The sequence below is a fragment of the Pipistrellus kuhlii genome, unplaced genomic scaffold (assembly GCF_014108245.1).
Source record: "Pipistrellus kuhlii isolate mPipKuh1 unplaced genomic scaffold, mPipKuh1.p scaffold_m20_p_3, whole genome shotgun sequence".
Classification (NCBI taxonomy): Eukaryota; Metazoa; Chordata; class Mammalia; order Chiroptera; family Vespertilionidae; genus Pipistrellus; species Pipistrellus kuhlii.
In genome coordinates this window covers 135,723,444-135,742,133 of record NW_023425529.1, presented here as the reverse complement: position 1 = coordinate 135,742,133, position 18,690 = coordinate 135,723,444, and the positions used below count along the sequence as shown (strand labels likewise).

At 47.1% G+C, this 18,690-nt stretch overlaps 1 protein-coding gene across 1 annotated transcript; it reads left to right on the top strand.

Moving 5' to 3' along the window:
* The first annotated feature begins 3,659 nt into the window (after window positions 1–3,659).
* Window positions 3,660–6,537, top strand: POU4F1 (POU class 4 homeobox 1). Its single transcript, XM_036458650.2, is given in 3 exon segments — window positions 3,660–4,025; window positions 4,755–5,375; window positions 5,377–6,537. Coding segments are annotated over 3 exon segments (1,299 nt in total). The 5' UTR covers window positions 3,660–3,902; the 3' UTR covers window positions 5,932–6,537.
* The last annotated feature ends 12,153 nt before the right edge of the window (window positions 6,538–18,690 follow it).

Genomic DNA, 18,690 nt, shown 5'->3' with positions numbered 1-18,690 from the left:
TGGTGTGTGTGTGTGTGTGTGTGTGTGTGTGTGTGTGTGTGGTGTGTGGGGGGGGGGGGGGGGGAGGACCAGGGGGAAGCAGGAGCGTAGGACAGTCAAAGGCGAGGAGACGTCACCCCAACAGTGCGGGCTCCCCCACAGCGCCTCTGCCTCCGGTCCTCACTCGAACCCAGGGAAGTCTGCTCCCTGAGCTTGGGAAGGACGCTCTGCCAAAGGAAACGTTAAGTGGGACCTGCCAGAGAAGGAGGAGAAAATTAATTAATGAGGGAAAGAAATGTGTCTCTGATCCAGATGATAGACTCCCCATCCCTGGGGGGCGGAAATTCCTTGGAAATCAATAGCTGTGCATTCATTATCCGCCCCTTGATAAAATGCAAAGCTATGGGATGGGGGAGGGGGGAGTCTGTGTGGGTCATTAAACAAGGAGGAGGAGGTGGGGGTGGGGGTGGGGACCTGCTTGGGAATCTACACCGAGCTCAGCCCCTGTGGGCATCCTGAGTACATGCAGGGGGCAACTAGTGTCTGCACTTGCCAAACTGGGGAACAGTGAGGTACTCCTGGGCTGAGCCCCGGTCCACCACCCTTTCCTTTCATGGGTTCATAAGGAAAGGCTTGGTAAGGTCTAAGGCACACCTGCCTCTAGATCCACTGCTGTGCCCCACTTTCTAGCCTGGGGTTAATGTCCAGCAGGGATATGGCAGGATAATTCTCCAACCATCACCCCACTCCCACCTCCAACCCCATATTTTTCTCTACAACTACCTCACCTTGCACCTGTCACACCTGTGCAAAAAACGCCTCTTCACCTGTAGCTACCTCGCCATCAGAGACTGCCACATCCTGGAGTGCAGATGCCCGCATTTTACAACTCATTTGATCTCCAGTGTCTTGTCTTGGTCCAGACTGGTGCCCAGCGAGCATCTGAGGAAGGAAGGGAAGGTAGAAAACAAAAGAGAGAGGGAGGTGAAATCATTGATTTTGGAAATAGAACATATGAAGTTAAGATGTACAAGCTCTGTGTGAGGACAGCACACCCCTCTGGCCAGTCTCCATCTCCTTTTTTAGGGAAAAAAGAGACCTGTCAGTGATCTTCCTGCTTGCCTCCCAGTAGCCCTGAATTCTTGAAGCCTCTCTAGCTTTAATCCTGGCCCTCCCCATCTGCCTTCTCTTCCCTCCTGTTCTCATGTATTGTTGTATGGGGCATTTTTACTCTGTTCAAGCGCCATGGTGGACAAAGATGTGCTTGAAATGGACTTCCAACCAATTGGTTGGGGAGTGGGTTGAGAACTGTGCCCACAGCCCTCTTATGTCTAACCCCTGGAGAAGCAAGATATTCTGGGTAAAGGTCTGACCCACCCCCCTCAAAACCACCCCCAAGGTAAGAAGGGATCCGGTGTCCAAAGAGTAAGCTAAAAGTGATCTCCGCAAGGCAGTGAATTCCTGACCTTAACCCAGCTGCCTCTCTGCTCACTGGGCTCACTGGTGCCCTCCAAGCTTTGGATGGTAAATCAGGGTGAGCTTTGGGTACTCTGAGGTACGCCTTGCTCTCTGGAAGTCCACCTGGGCTCAACTCGATGCATTCTGTCTCCCTGAACCCTTTATGGCCCCTAAAGGTCAGCGTTTCCCTTGGGTGGGTGCTAGATCCCGGCTCTCGCCCGCAGCAGGGGTCCCTTCTTTCCCTTGAGGGAGAGCTCAGAGAAGCGCCAGGAAGGGTGTCAGAAGGGATCAGGTTAACCCTGGACACCCGCTTCGGCCACTGCGTGGGACTTTCCCGTTCCCTCCAGCGCTGTCCTGCTCATCGTCCATTTCTCCAGGAGATAAAGTTACATTTAGCACTCCCAGGGGACTGTGTAATGGATGGAAATGCGGCTCCTTCTCGCACCAGCAAATGAACATCCGTCTTACTCCCTTCTTGGGCTGCAAGGGGCGGGTTGGAGGTGGGGGTGGGCAGAGAGAAAATGAAAGAAAAGAAAAGCCACGGTGACGCCTGTGGGCTCCTCTTAGAATTTGATTAGTGAGCGAGTATGCTAAATACACAGACTATTGTCCAAAGAAAAGATAAAATCAAATGCGAATGCAAATTTAGGTTTATAAGAAATGAGATGTGCTCATTGGTGGAAATACAGACCCCTTTGGTGTGGGAGAGACCAGGAAAATTATTTATCTGATCTCTGCCTCCCAGAGGCAGCCCTTTTCCGCTGTCCAGCTCCCTCGCCCCAGATGTGATAACATCTGGGCTATTATCACTCCGGGCAAGTGCTGCTCCCTGGGGACTCAGGCACCTGAACTGTGGTCCCTTGTGAGGCCCTGGATTTGCCCACCATGAAAGGGTCATACAATAGGTTGGGTAATTGATTTATTCTCTTTTTGGATTTTGACTTTACAGTAACAAAAATAAATACTATAAAAGCCATGTCAGAGCTTGGGCCCCGTTCTTTCAAATTGATTTGGGTTAATATTTTAATTACATGTTTGTTTGTTTTTTAAATAAACTGGCTTAACCCTGTCTCCTATTGAAGAAAAAATATACGTGGCGAAGAAGCCAAAACGATGGGAGGAAAAGAAAGTTCTCTTTCCAGCATCTTATTCCCTTTTCTCTGAAGTGATTTCCTTTTCCTGGAGTTTCCAGCATAAAGTGTGTGTGTGTGTGTGTGTGTGTGTGTGTGTGTGTGTGTGTGTGTGTATGCTGAGGGAAGGAAAGGATCCCAACTACACCCTGTTAACTATTTTTCCTTTTGTTTACTAGAAGCCTCAGATCACCCGGAGCTCGTTTGAAATGTGGGTTTGTACACAGTTAAAGGAGACAAACAATAAGAGAAAGGTGCAATTTCATTTCAACAGCCATTCCCCGAATAGAAAGCACACGCTCCTTGTGGCTTCTAAGTGGCTGTCACTGTCGGTGCCTGACACAGTTATATTCACAAAAAACAACAACAAAAGTGTGCGGAGGAAATTAAATTATATGGAAATCAATAGCGTCTGACTGCTTCAAACAAACGTCTGTCACCGCGATTATCCTCCAGGAACCTATTTATAAACCTTGAAAGAAGCAGGCTCTTGGAGCCCAGGACAGCACCTTCTGCATTTTCTGTGTTGTTATTTATACTGTATACAGAGGAATGCGCGGGCATAATTTAACATACAAATGCCCAGCTCTATACCTTACATAACAGCTTGTTAGACATCCCAGCGAGGAGGTGTGCCTAAGTGATGCGCATATATTCAGGGCTTGCGCAGGGGGCGGGGGTTGGGAGAAGCTGGGGAAACCTTGGGCAGCGAGTGAACGAACAAGGTGGCTTTCTCTGCTTAGAAGGTGCCTACCCCTCAGACCATCGCTGGCCCTTTTGATCTTTTCAGACCCGAGGTGGGGAAAGGTGAGGTGTGCAGTGCGCATGCCTGGCCAGCTACAGGTACAACACCTGCGCTGTCCTCGCCGGTGGTCACTCTAAGAAGAGTGGCTCCCACGCGCCGGTCCCTGGCTCGGCGAGCGCGCGCGCGCGCGCAGTGGCACCGCGCGCCGCGGAGCGGGAGAGCGCGCGTCAGACAGACCCAGACAGCTGATGACTGTCAGCAGCGCGGCGGGGCCGAGAGCTCTCGCGAGAGCTCCCCAGGCCGGCCGCGAGAAGTGGGGCTCAGGTGTAAGAGGAGTGCATCCCGTCCGCGCGCGGGGCTAGAGCTCTTGGAGAAGTGGGCTCGCTCTGCGCGGTCCAAGGGAGCGCCGGGCGGCAGGCAGCGGCGACCGCAGGAGCAGCAGCAGCAGCAGCAGCCCCCCGCGTGGCCGCCGCCTCCGCGCCGCCAGCCGCCGAGGCTGCAGCCTCCGAAGGGAGGCCAGGGGGACCGGCGCGTGGACTTTTCCCGCGGACTTTCGGAGTGTTTGTGGATTTACCTGCCAAGCCGTCAAGATGATGTCCATGAACAGCAAGCAGCCCCACTTTGCCATGCATCCCACCCTCCCTGAGCACAAGTACCCGTCGTTGCACTCCAGCTCCGAGGCCATCCGGCGAGCCTGCCTGCCCACGCCGCCGGTAAGCGCCCCCAAGCCCGCGGTCCCAGCCCGCGTGCTCGTCCCCTCCCGGTCTCCGAGAGATGCTGCATGTGGGGCGCTGGTGTGTGTGTGTGTGCCAAGGTCCCGGTGCGGGGATTCGAGGGCAGGGATTTTTTTTTTTTTTTTTTTTTTTTTTTAGAAATCCCGTTGCTTGATACATTTTTTTTGTACAGGGGCACGTAATGTCATGTCTCTGTCGCTCCTGCCTTCCTGTCGGGCGCTTGCGATTAGAGTGGGGACCGGTGGGGCCGGGACTCTCGACTTTGCTACACTGTCTCTGCTCATGTCATGCCTCGGAGAGGCGATCTCCGCGTTGTTCGGTGCGCGACGCGGGTCCCAGCTACGAGTTTACATCTCCGTTTCTTCTTCTTCTTCTTCCCCCCTCTCCTTTTTTCGTCTCTCCCTCTCTTTCCCCGCAATGTGCTCCTGTGTTCTCCTCTCCCTCCATCTGCTCTCCTCCCCACACTCTGACCCTTCTCCTCCGTTCCCATCTCCAACACGTCCCATTCTGTTTCCCCCGGTCTCCACTGTCCCCAACCGTGTTGTTGTTATTTTGGTTGCTTTGCGTTTGTTCTTTGCTTGTTGTGCTTTCTGGTGTGTGTGTGTGTGTGGTTTTGTTTGGTTTTGTGTTTTGCTTTTTTTTTTGTTTTGTTTTGTGGTGTGTTTGTGTTTTTGTTTTTGTTTTTGGTTTGGTTTGTGTCGCCTGCAGCTGCAGAGCAACCTCTTCGCCAGCCTCGACGAAACGCTGCTGGCGCGGGCCGAGGCGCTGGCGGCGGTGGACATCGCCGTGTCCCAGGGCAAGAGCCACCCGTTCAAGCCGGACGCCACGTACCACACGATGAACAGCGTGCCCTGCACGTCCACGGCCACCGTGCCGCTGGCGCACCACCACCACCACCACCACCACCATCACCAGGCGCTGGAGCCCGGCGACCTGCTGGACCACATCTCCTCCCCGTCGCTCGCGCTCATGGCGGGCGCGGGCGGCGGCGCGGGCACGGCGGGCGGCGGCGGCGCCCACGACGGTCCGGGGGGCGGCGGTCCGGGGGGCGGCGGCGGCCCCGGCGGCCCCGGCGGCGGTCCGGGGGGCGGCGGCGGCGGCGGCCCCGGCGGCCCCGGCGGCGGCCCGGGGGGCGGGGGCGGCGGCCCGGGCGGCGGCGGGCTGCTGGGCGGATCCGCGCACCCGCACCCGCACATGCACGGCCTGGGCCACCTGTCGCACCCGGCGGCCGCGGCGGCCATGAACATGCCGTCGGGGCTGCCGCACCCCGGGCTGGTGGCGGCGGCGGCGCACCACGGCGCGGCGGCGGCGGCGGCGGCGGCCGCGGCAGGCGGCGGGGCAGGCGGCGGCGGCGTCGGCGGCGGCGGCCGTGGTGGGCGCGGCCGGCCTGGCGTCCATCTGCGACTCGGACACGGACCCGCGCGAGCTCGAGGCGTTCGCCGAGCGCTTCAAGCAGCGGCGCATCAAGCTGGGCGTGACGCAGGCCGACGTGGGCTCGGCGCTGGCCAACCTCAAGATCCCCGGCGTGGGCTCGCTCAGCCAGAGCACCATCTGCAGGTTCGAGTCGCTCACGCTCTCGCACAACAACATGATCGCGCTCAAGCCCATCCTGCAGGCGTGGCTGGAGGAGGCCGAGGGCGCGCAGCGCGAGAAAATGAACAAGCCCGAGCTCTTCAACGGCGGCGAGAAGAAGCGCAAGCGGACTTCCATCGCCGCGCCCGAGAAGCGCTCCCTCGAGGCCTACTTCGCCGTGCAGCCGCGGCCCTCCTCCGAGAAGATCGCCGCCATCGCCGAGAAACTGGACCTCAAAAAGAACGTGGTGCGGGTGTGGTTTTGCAACCAGAGACAGAAGCAGAAGCGGATGAAATTCTCCGCCACTTACTGAGGGTCGGGTGGGGTGGGGTGGGTGGGAGCTGGAGGTATGGGGGGTGGCAGAGCGGGGGAGCTGAAGGGGCCTTTCGGGGCTTTTCCCTGGGCCCGCTTCTCCCCCCCGGATGTGGATGTGGAGGGTCTGTTATCCAGCCTGCCTCTGGCGAATCCGTCCTCCTGGCGCTCTCTTTCGCCCCCCTCCTTCCGTGTGCTCTTCTCGCCCTCCCCTTCTGCCAGCCCGGAGGCCTGGGTGCTGGGTGTGGACGTCGGAGAGGGAGCCTTTGGGGGAGCTGGTAGTTAGAGGGCGAAAGAAAGCAGAGCCTGGAGGAGGGGTGTTGAGGAGCAGGATGGTTCTGGGGGTTAGGGTTGGGGGAGGGGGGGGGGAGACTGGAAGGGTAGAGAAATGGACTGTTTTGGACCAGAGACATTTATCAAAATCTCCTGGGGACCAAGGAACTATGTACAAAAAAAAACAAATCTACCAACCACCAAAAAAACGAAACAAATAAAAGCAAACTAAAACAAAGCAGAACAAAAGCAAATAAAATATGCGTTTAGAAATTTAACTCCAGGGAGCCATATTCTGCAGCTTCAATTCCCCCCTCCCCTCCCCAAGGAAGAGGGGGAAAAAAAAGCACCACCATTATTACCACTGACCCACCCCTTCACAAATGAACTGACAAATGAAAACCAAATGAACTGGAAGGTGAGATTGTGGGTAGCTAAGCTAGTTGTTCTGTGCATTTAATTTAATTTTTCCTTCTCAGTTTCACCTCTACCCCCACCCACGTTCTCTTTATTTTTTGCGTTCCAAAGAGACTGGATGGCTGCTCTCCATTGCCAGAAAGTGAGAAGGGGGAACAGCTGAGAGGGGGGTGGGGGTAATATGGCCTATTTAGGAGCCTATATTCCTGTGGCCTGGGCCCATTGGGGATGGGGATATTTAGGGAGCCGGAGGTAGTATTTGAGCTGACTAATAGGCAGAATTTATAGAGTTCCGGAAGAAATAAATTTATTCTAGGAGAATAAACCAATTTTAACAAGTTCTTTTTGGTTTTGCTTTATATCTAACATCTAGAAACAGACTATTTCAAGATCAGTGCCACCCCCCTCCATAGAACTTGCTTGCCCGTTCACGTTCACTTATTTTTCTAAGTGTAGTTTATTTTAAATGAACTACACTCAGAAAAATAATTTTATTCCCTATTGATTCAAATAGATCAATGGAATGGAAAACAATAGGAGAGATCCTCTGTCCCTTGTACTCCACAGAATAAGACTTATCTAGCTCTTCTAGGTACCCTTTCCTTCTCTCTTGGAGAACATGAGATGGTTGAAATATTGAGACGTTTTTGCTTTCTATTGGAGCAGGAGTTGGCTGTGGGGGGAAAAAATCAGCTAAATCCCAAATGAGAGGAAGACAGAGTTAAAGTCCTCCGTTTGTTTCAAAAGGGTCTGCATGTTGGGAGGGGGGGAAGCAGAACAACTGTGTTTCATTCTTATTATTCAAAAGTAATTTATTGCTGGGGATAAATGTTGGGTAGCAAGAACTTTAATTTGCACTACCAGTCTCCCAAATAGAAAACCGTGTATAGTATTTCATAGTTATAATCAAGGTACTTTATGAACTGCTGATGGATTAAAAAATGAGAAAGACAATTGAAGGTGGTTAGGTAAAATGCTTGCTTGGTGCACAAGATACTCTTTTTGATCTCACGTGGGGATCCTTTAATATGAACTTAAAAAAAAATGAAAACAAATGTGGAAAGAAAAGGAAAAAAAAAACTTGCCATTTAACAAGACTGAAATCATGCATGATCTGAAAAGTGCAGAAAGAAACACAATTAGGTCTCACTCTGGTTAGGCATTATTTATTTAATTACATTGTATATCATTGTTTGCAGCGCAAACATTCTATGCATTTGAAACAGCACTAAACTGGGCTAGCTTTCTGATAGACCGTTTTGTGGATAGTGTGATCTCACAGTCTACTGCCTGTTTTCACCGAAAACACAGCATTCTTGTCATATGCTTGTATTTAGGAAAAAAAAAAAGATAAAACAGGAATATTATTGTAAATATTTTCTTTAATGCACACACACACACAGTGGTTACAGACTGCCAGTGTTATACTTGTCCATGTATGTCTGCTGAGCTTTCTCCTTGGTTATGTCTGCTCTATTACTGTTTCTCCTTCCCACTTCTATCAGAACCATTTATGTGCGCCAAAATACAACAGGGGGATGTGTCCCAGTACACTTACAAATAAAACATAACTGAAAGAAGAGCAGTTTTATGATTTGGGTGCATTTTTGTGTCTATACGAGGCCAAATCCTGGTAGAGCCGGTCAGCAAATGAAACTCAACTCAACCAAAAATACAGGGGAAAGGGTGAGAATGATGTATTTTTCTGCTGAATCAGAATTCACTTTCAGACAACTCATGTGAAAAGTGGTGCTCTGAATAAAATGAATTCTATATTAGTTGCCTGTGTTTATCAAAGTTTTCTTTACAGAAATTCTTAACCCACAGCCCCCACCCACCCCCACTCTCTTCAGAGTGGTGGAAGCTAATAAATATCCAAGCATCCCCAAATATTTAAATCAAGGTTCAGGGACAGAGGCATTTGGAGGTTTATATGTTTTGTTCTAGCCTAAAAACATTTATGTAAAAGTATTGTAACTAAATGACCTTTTCTTTTAGAAGCTAATACAAAAACCATCCACTAACCTGTCCCACCCTCAAGACAAATGCCTCTGTTCATTTGGAACATTTAGTGTGCCACCTACTGCTCCAGAGGAACCAGAGATTCTTTATTTTTTGGTGACCCGGGACTAGATCAGATGCCAAATGTACAAAGTTTCTTAATAGCTGGGGTTATATCTTCTGAAGTCATCCTACTTTAGCCAAATCTTTTTAATTTCACCGGCAAATCTGTGAAACAAAGCATTTGATGTTCAACAAAGAATAGTACATTAAAAAAGCTGTGATTTTAAAGTTGTTAATGTTTTAAAACAAAGCACTTAGAGGTATTTTTAAAAAATAGATCTCTTCCATTAAAACTGACTTTTTCTGTTATTGACTTGAAATGTCATCAAAGTTTTTAATAAAATGCATTTGTAAAGAAAACATGTTATTTTATAGAAAAGTATGACCGATTTCATTGTTGGAGAACCAGGAATGAACAGATGAAAAGATTTACAAAGGCTGCTTAAAAAAAAATATCTGCCCCAAACGAAATGTTGCAAATACATTTGTATTATATAATGATGACCAATGTATGTAATAAGAACTTAAGCATTTGTTTTGTATTAAGTAAAACCCTCACCAAATGAAAAGACAATATTATGTTAATAAAACAGATTATAAAAATACATGCTTTGCAGAGTTTCCTATTTTCCGTAGTAGGAAACTGTGCAAAACAAGATATGCTTTGCTATCTGGCGAGTGAATCTGTGTACCGCTGGCAGGAATAATAAGACTATTCCAAGACAAGTTTAACTGTCATTTCGTGAAGAAACAAACAAACGGGCAAACACACACATGTCCACCTGAAAGAAATGCAAAGGTTTGGCACTCAGCAATAGTTGGCCTTTCAAAGTTTCCCGGTTGTGGAGAGCGGAATTTTAAGCGCATTCAAGGCACAGGTCAGGTGGAAATACTTTGGTTCTTTTAAAGAATAATCTCTAAATAAGTTGGAGAGGGTGGGAAATTGTCCTCCGTTTGGCTTCCCAGGAAATCCAGGTGGTGGAGGAGTGATAAGAGAAAAGTAAGCATCAAATGCACCTGCCATGTCTGTGCCATCCATTCGTTTGGAATTTTTCTCCCTTCCCCAGTCCTAGCTCCAGGTCCTGTTCCTTTCCTTCTGCAGGTCTAAGAAATAATGTCCTCAAGACACATCATCTAACTTCTGAACAGATTTCTCTTTAATGTGTGAGATTGTTCTCAATTTCTATTACACTCTCATAATCAAACCGTAGGCAACCGCTGCCGTGATTGTATTGATTTTTTTTACTTTCTTGAGAAAAACTACGTAGGTCCTGTTCCTACAAGTGGCTATGCCTGGAGAGGACAGGGCGCCCTCACTATGGGACTCACCTGACCAGCTTCCAGGCTGGGCTCTGCAGCCCGGCCTCTCCCGCCAACCCTGCAGCGAAGCATTCCTGCTCCATCTTTCACGTGGACCGGTTTTTATCATCTAGGCTGTGAAGTTGGAATTGTGACTTCGGACCCTGGGGAAAGCAGCGTCCCCCACCCCATTCATAGGGCCTCGGTGGCCAGCGGGATGGCAAAGGGGATTCCAACAATTATTATTGGGAACCGTTTCTGCTTGTCTGTGCTATTGCTGCGGCAGTCTCAGCCCCAGGATGAGAGCCACTCAGTCCCGGTCCTCCATGGCGGTTTCAAAAGAGACCGCAAGCTTTAATTGATTTTTTTTAAAAAATAGCAGTCAAATTCTTATTCTCACGGGGGTTGGGCTACTCTTTCCACCTGCGAGATAAGCCTTGTCTCAATAATTACGTTATTTAATATTTGATCAAACCTTAGCGCCACCGTGGCTGGCGGCGCGGGGCTGGCTCACCCCTCGGGGCAGCGGGCGGGCGAGCAGCGGCCCCCGAAGCCAGCCGGGCATCTGCCGGGGGGCGCGCGCGCTCGCGGCCCGCGGCCCGCAGCCCTTGCGCTGGTTTGCTTTTGAATAATTCATGGCTTGAGACTTCTGGAAATTCATATAATGAATGATAACAAGGAGCTAATTAAAAACTTTACTAATTGTTTTCAAGTCAGCTCGATAGGGCACAGGCAGCCCTCTCTTTTCCCCATCCCGAAATCTGGTGGACCTACAGGGCTGGGCTCGGGCTGAGGAGGGGCTGGGACACATAGCGGGACTCCGGGAGCTATTGCGGGTGCAGCCTGGTGGGGCTGCTGCGTTCCCTCCGAGCCGCTGCCGTCCGCAGACAGCCTCTCTCCCCCAGCGCGACTGGGTTGGCGGGTGCCTTTTCAAACCACCGGCGGAGCTGATTGGGTCAGAATCTGCAGCCAGGAGGGGACCCGCCCCCCCTCCACCCGGGCGTGCAGGGAGCGCTTTCGGTGCCGTGGGAACACCCACCCACCCCTTCGGGGCCGTCTACGCGGGGAATCCCAGATCCCCAGAGCTCGAGCGTTGGCCGAGCGGCCGCGGTGAGCTCGGTCTGCGCCCCTCCGCCGTCGCCCCGAGGTTCGCGGCCCGGCGGAGGGTACAGCTGCCGCAGACGCAGCTCCTCACCAGCTGGCGAGGCGGCCACCGGCGTGCGGGCTCCGGCCGGGACCTGACCGGGCCGCGGAGGACCGGAGCCGGTCCACAGCCCGGGGCCCGGCTCTCCGGCGCGTGCGCAGGTGTGGCGGGCGGGGCGCGGGCGCGGGGCGCGCCGGGCGGACAGGCGCGCGCGCGCGCGCGCGCGCGCGGAGAGCAGGGAGCGCGCCGAGCCCGCGCATGCGCTTTACGCGCGCCGAGTCCCGGCGGCCGGAGAGGTGAGTGGGGTTCCGCGGCCGGTGAACGCAGTGCCCCCGGAGATGCTCGCTTCACCTGCAAGTGCCCGGGAGAACGTCCCGAAAAGGGAAGGGCCCTGTGCCGCCCATAGTCCCTTCCCCACAGTTTGCCCTAAGCAAACAGACGCCGTAAACACAACAAAACTTTCAAAACTACTATGCATTTCCCCAAAAAAGAACTGGGAGCATTGATAGCTTGGCTTTTGTTTCGTTGTTAAGGTGCATACCGCCAAAGCCCTGCTACGGATTTGAATTTGATTACGGTAGGCAAGGGTTTTACTCCGGACGGGAGGAGGGCTGAACACAGGGCTTTCCTTCCGAAGAAGTCAATAGAATGCTGGATCGCAAAAACAGAGAGTGAAAATCTGGGTCGCAGAGAAGCTACAAAAGCAGAGGTAGTGAGAGCCCAGGGTGGGCTCCCGCCTCCATCCCCTGCCCCAATCCCGAAGGCACTGGAGGCTGCAAAGAAAGAGGGTAGGAAGAGGAGAAGGGGGGCTGAAAGAGTGCCCGGAAAGAGATTTGGAAAAGGGGGACGGGGGAGGAAGAGGAATAGTTTCCTTGCATTGATTAGGCAAAACGAATTGCAAACAAAAGTTTGATAACTGACTCCTGACTCCAGTGCAGCATAACGTAAACAAACTTTTGTGAGTACGGATTTGAATTAAACAAAATGATGACAATTTCCAGCCGTGGAAATTCACTTACACCAGTCTCTGCCCCCACCTCAGCCCCCCAACCCAGTGTTGACAATAAACATTTAATGAAGGCAGGGACTTGGATGTCTCCAGTCCGTGTCAGAATACTTGTTCCACTTCAAACATCGCGTGCGCCGCTAACTCCAACATAATATAAAAAAATACAAAGTGTGAGACAAATAATAGGGTTATACAGATAACTTAAGTGGTCTGCAGCAGTTCCCATGCCCCCTGTTCTCAATAGCAGAAACAAACTCATTGTAGCTTATTCGCGCTTAAAAATGTTAAATACAGTTAATGCAATATTAATCGCCCTTTGGTGATATAAAATGCAATATTTTCAGGCAGCTATCGAGCTTTTCTAGAGGAAGAGCTGATGAAAAGAGTCACAGCTTGAATGGTGGAGAGGAAAAGCCCGGTATTTATTGCTTTTGTTTGGCTTTTGGCTACAGAGACAGGAACCTTCTAATGGGGGTAAGGACATTTATTTTATCTGCAATCTATTGCTGCGAGAGCTGGGGCGGCAGATGGGGCTGGTGCGATATTCACAGTGTAATTTAGAGCAAATCCTAATAACTAATAATGATTTATGTTAATTTTGATCACTTATGCGACTTTCCCAAAGCGTTCTGATGGGAAAGGGAAAGAAAGAGAAGCAGGATGTGACAAGGAGCTCTGAGGCTGAGACTGGAGCTCAACTATCCCACTTTAAATGTGTTTTATGAGCTAGCAATGGAAATACAGGCATTTTTAAAAAGCAGGTAGGGTCCATTTGACGCTAGGCAGTCCCCGGGACTTTCCATTTCTTCTGAAAATACACCTACGTGAGAGAGGAACCTTGCCGCCTTTGAGCAGGAGACTCATCCCAATTTTAAAGAAAACATTTACGTTTCAATAGTTTCATTTGCTTATAATCAACTAAGGTGGGAGGGTAGGGCGATGGGTAGGTGGGCCGGGGTGGGCTGGAGGTTTCCAGAGGGTGCGAGGAGGAGTGCCCGCCGAGGTCCTCCCTCCAAAGGTGTAACCTGAGCCGGAGGTTTAAAACCAGCCTGGAGCTGGGGGAGCCAGCCGGCTCTGTCCTGCCGCCGCCATGCCTTATGCAAAAGTTTTATTCCCGGTTGCTTAAGCAGGTTGACATTTCTTAATCTTCACTTCCTGTCTGCTATTTGTTTGCCTGGAATAAACTTTTTGGACCCTTCGCCTTTTCTGCCTCCCATCCTTCCCCTACCCCAAGGGATCTCAGGGCTTTACACTTTAAAGTGCCTCCTCTCTCCTCCTCCTCCCCCTGGTAGCATGGCGCCCGTTCAGTACCCCAGAGGCTGCCTAGGGAACTTAATTCTGCACGGGACAGGCGATTTTCTCGGCCGCCACGCAGTGCGCCGCGGAGGGTGGGAAGGACTTTGAAAGGGAGGGTGCGCCTCGCTCGTGGCAGTTTACTTTTTCGCTTACCTTTTGCGCGTTTTAACGCCCGGAGGCTATAGTTTGAAAGTAAAGCAGCATCAAAGCACCTCCTTATTAGTTTTGTATTTGAGAAATCCGAAGATGAAACTACCTAAAAGGTTTAATAGGGCGGAACAGCATTTATTTGCCAAGCAAACAGCCAGAGTACAGTTCAAAAGGAGGTACAGTGGTTTAGCAGCAGGAGGCTAGAAGAGAAGGACGTTGGGCAAAACGAATTTCAAGCTTCAATTACGACGTTCAAGTGAACTAAATAAGCTCCAAGTGGAATGTCTGCTTTGATTTTGAATTATTCCTCTCTCCAAAATTTTATACATACATACATGTATATATTATATGTCTATATAGACATCTATGCACATACTAGAGGCTTCCCCCATCTTTTTGAGTTGTCAGACTTTAATTTGTTTGTAAACTTTTAGGTTTTGTAGAACAAGAATAGTTACCTCTCCAGGGATTTGATCTGTCAATGTATCTAAAAATGTGATAAAATCTTTTAAACTTAAACTTTTCTTCCTTCTCTTCCTCCCCTTGTTTTAAGGCTACAGATGTAAACATACACTTAATTTCTTTTACTAGGGAAAGCAATATGTTTCAGAGTAGTTTCTTAAATGTTATGCTATATTTTGTGTGTGTGTTTTTTAATAATCTTTATCGGTATCTGTACTGTTAGTGTTCCCTGCATAAGGAGAACTTTAAAACAAAATACAGTTTTAAACCAAATCTAGGCAGCTGACATTAGGCTGTTTACCAATAATGGTTAGAAGCTGGTGCATGTTTGTGAGTTTGAAGGTGTGCCTTCATATATACAAATATATGTAAGCACAATTTTTACTATTGCTGGTGAATGTAACTGAGTGTTTTTCAACTTTATTCCGGTTCTGTTCCAGTGTTTCAGTACCAGAAGCAACTCCCTTAAAATTGAAGAGTGGTGCATTATTGAAACTCTCTATCAAACAGCTCTGGGGTGCAGCCTTTCTGAAAATGCAGGCTCTGGATGAGGTCTGTCTGACTGCACATAAGCCCCTAATATGTTAATGGCCGTAGGGGATGCCTAAGGTACTATCTCAAGCTGCTTCGCACACCATATGTCAGGCCGTTAGCCACATGGATCTATTAATCAAAAAGAGCTGGAGAGGGAGAAGAAGGTCTTAGAAAAAGGGAGAAGGGGAGTAATGGGGGAGGATGAGGGAGAAAGAAAAAGCATTTTTAAATCCCCATCATTCTCACTTCTTTTATTTTAAAAAATGAAGAAAAATAACTAAAGAGACTCAAACAATACAGGTTTCCTTTCTGTCAAGTTAAAGACTGTTCATAAATCTCTACTAAAAAATGGAATAGTATCTGGTTCTATTAAAATAGAGGAAAAATTTACCTGTAGGGTCCTGTTTAGGGTTCCTTTATTGTAAAACTTTTATAAGCAAGGTTCTTTGATACACACAAAAACTAGTTTTTGTAATGTAAGTTGTTTGTCAATAAGCTTTATTAAAAGTCATGGGGGAGGAAGAATGGAGCAAGTGTATTTTTAGAGGATTTAAGGCTGGAGGGTTTGTAATGAATATATAACTTATTAATATAGATCTACATAAATAGTAGAGTTTTCAGCACTTTAAGGTCTTCTGATAGTAAATATAAAATGCTTATATTCTTATTCTTTTCTTGAAGTTGGCTTTGTAATAAACCACACTGCAAAGTCTATAGGCAAAAAAGGTATTTAATTCTTTTAGGAGGAGAGAAAATGAGAAAACATTAAAAATCTTAATTTTTCTCATTTCTGTTTTATTTAGAAGTAATTTCTTGCCCTTCCATGAATGTTCAAAAAATATTCCACTAGATGACGGTTTAGAAAGTTTGTACAACCTTAGAAGTAATTATGTGCATAACATGGAGATGGTCTAAGTAAGTCCATTAAGTCTATAGGAAAAAAAAATTAGATTATTTCTTAAAATGCTGAATATATTTGTTGTGTGCCTTAAACTCATCATTTTTAGGGAAATAAAATGAAAGTACTGATTTTAAAATGTCAGAAACTCTCAGAAACAAAGGAAGGAAAATATATAGGCATTAGATTTTAAAGTTGTATTCTTTTCTTATGTGATGTTACCTGAGGAGAGAAAATATGAAATTAATGTCAATTCCTGTTTATTGTTATTCTAATTGGTACTCAGTGAAAATGAGCCATATAAAGACTTAATTTCTGGATTATCAATGCTCAGTTTAAAGTCTAACATTAATGATAACATTTAGAAAATTTGAAGATGATATTATATTAAGCATGATTTTAATAGTGTCATGATTAATAGGCTTATACCACAGTAGCTAATTTATAGGATAAAGGAATGACTGAAGTTTATTAATGTTAGGTTTTTAAAAATATATGCAAATGATTGACTACTTATGTATATGTGAGAGCACAGATTATTCCACCATACCACAAACCCTCTGTCATCAACAGAGATCCACAGTGCTCTATTATGTTGGACTTGTAAAAGAGACTTCAGAATGTTCTTACTTATGATTTAAAAATACATTCAAGAAGATAAACCAAAGGACTTATATACGTATATGCATAGCCCATGGATGCAGGAATAGAGGGGTGAAGACCTGGGGCTGGGTGATAGAAGCTGGGAGAAGGGGAGTAAAGAAGGGAGGGAAAGGGAGACATCTGTAATACTATCAATAATAAAAATATATATTAAGAAAGAATATCACTGTGAATCTGTGCTCAATGATAAACAAAATTTATATAACTGACTTTTGTTACATTATTTATAATATATAAGTGGTGTACTTTGTACTGTATATTAGATTAGTTATATTAAACATTCTTTCATTTCACAAAATCATCTATTTGTGTTTATATAGAAGTTCTCAGTTACAAGGAAAGGTTAACATTTATAGGTACCTTTAATTAAAAACATCAGTACATTAGACTATTTGGTTTGGCTAGAAGATCATCTGACACTCTGAATGCTTTTTAAAAATAGGGAACTATACTGTATTGTAGAGAACTGCAGTCAATCTGCAAATATGAGGGGTCCTAACACACTGTATTTCATCCAGTAGATGACAAATGCATGAAGACAGGATCATCCTGAATTTCAAGAGTAGCTGGGTAAAGAGAAACACTTATTATCTTTAAATTTTTGTGCATGCCACACACTGGCCTTCATTTCTTCCCCTGTAGTTAAAAGGTAGCCCATATATCTGTCGCTTTGGGTTTCCAAAGACTCGTAACTTAATTCCTTCAGGCTATTCATCAGCACAGTAATTAAACTAGCAAATGGATGTAAATAAAGTGAAATTGGTTTCATGACAGATGAGGCGAAGAGGCCTCTGACATGAAACAAGGCAGGACAATAATGATTTCAGCAGCATCGGGCTATGGAAGGTACCCCAGCTGGATTTATTAGGTGCTGTGAGTGATTTGCTGGAAGCGGGCAAGACCTGAACACTCTTTAATTTGACAGGAATTTTGCATCCTAAAGAGACCGCTGAAATATAAATCCAGAAACAAATTTAGGCAAACTGTAAACAGATGCATTGTTGGACTGAGAGTACTATTCAATATTTTAAAAGGAAGAGGAATACAGGACTACACCTCTGACCCTGGTAGAAGGGCTTCAATTGCATAACTTATTGTTTAATCCTGGGGAGTGGCAAAATAATTATGAAACATCCCTTTCTACTTATGAATTATATTGTTTATTTTAAGGTTAGCAATTTTGTATTTTCAGGCTTATTTACTTGGGAAAACAACTGATACAATGGGTGATTTAAAAACCAGCATGATGAAAACATCTATAGACATTATGGGTATATGCATATGTGAGAGGGGAATATGAGAAATCGGGAGAGAAACCGGGATGGGCAACTTATTTTACAGAGTGCAATTATACTACATTTAAATAAAACCTGGAGGCGGGGGGGGGGGGGGGAATCTAGTACCAGTTTATTGCCTCTAGTGGTCTGTGCCTGGAAACCCAGAAAATAAATTTCTACCTACAAAGAGAATTTGTGTCAAGCCCTTGATTGGGCAGAGACTTAAAATCAAATATATAGATGTATCCTAGCAAAATAAATATTTTCGAAAACTAGGGGTGACTAAATTATAGCTGAAAGTAGGGGAATAAGAGAAGAATGTGGAAGGAATAAGTTCTTGGCTGGTTCAAAAAGACAAATGGAAATTGAGTCACCAATTCCACTGCAATAAGGAAGTCACACAGAATAAATAAGGGCACACTAGGAGCAAATTAGCCCCTTTGTCCATGAAAAGATGAGAAATGAACTGCTTTGAGCTTAAATGTAATCTCAATTATTTAAGCCCCCACTTAAGAGGAGCCAAAGTCTTCATGAGTGGTGCCCTCCTTTCCTAAGAGATCACGCTGGGTTTTCAGCACCACGGCTAGCTCCGAAAGAGGGTGGATGGGGTTGGGCTGTGGGAGGAGCGTAGCCTGTGACCCAGGAAAGGTGAAATCTAAATACTTGTGAAATTTTATGTGCGGTTTAATTATTTAGCAGTGGATCCGCACCCGCGAGTGGGATCCTAAGTTGGCCAAAAGTCTTCAAATATTTTAGAAGGTCCTCAACTCTTTCCGTTAAAGGAAAGGAGGGAAAGGTAAGCGAGTAAAGATACCAAAAACTCTTAATGAAAGTAAGATCTTTAAAAAACTAAACTAAACCAAACACCCACTATAAGGGAGCCTATAGTGGGTGACTTTCAGGCCATGAAGGCATTTATAATGAAACTCAATTGGCTTTCTCCCTGAGCCTGTCCTTAAAAAAAAATAAAAAAATACAGAAACACACAGAGGAGAATATGCCTAATTATTTTAAAGTTCCTTTTCCAATCGCAAGGCATAGGCAAATCTTTAATTATAATACAGTCTGAATAGGGGAAGCATATGGAGGAGAATGTCAAGAAGAAGGTGCCAGGGGCAGATCCTCAGAAATCTGTATTCATTTCTGGCTCTTATTTGTTCAGTAATCTCTGCCATCATAACTAAATCTTGAAGCACTGCTGTAGTTCGAGTTGTTGTTGACTTAACGTCAAAATTCAATCACTGGGGGTTTTGCATCAGCCGGGCTACTTATTT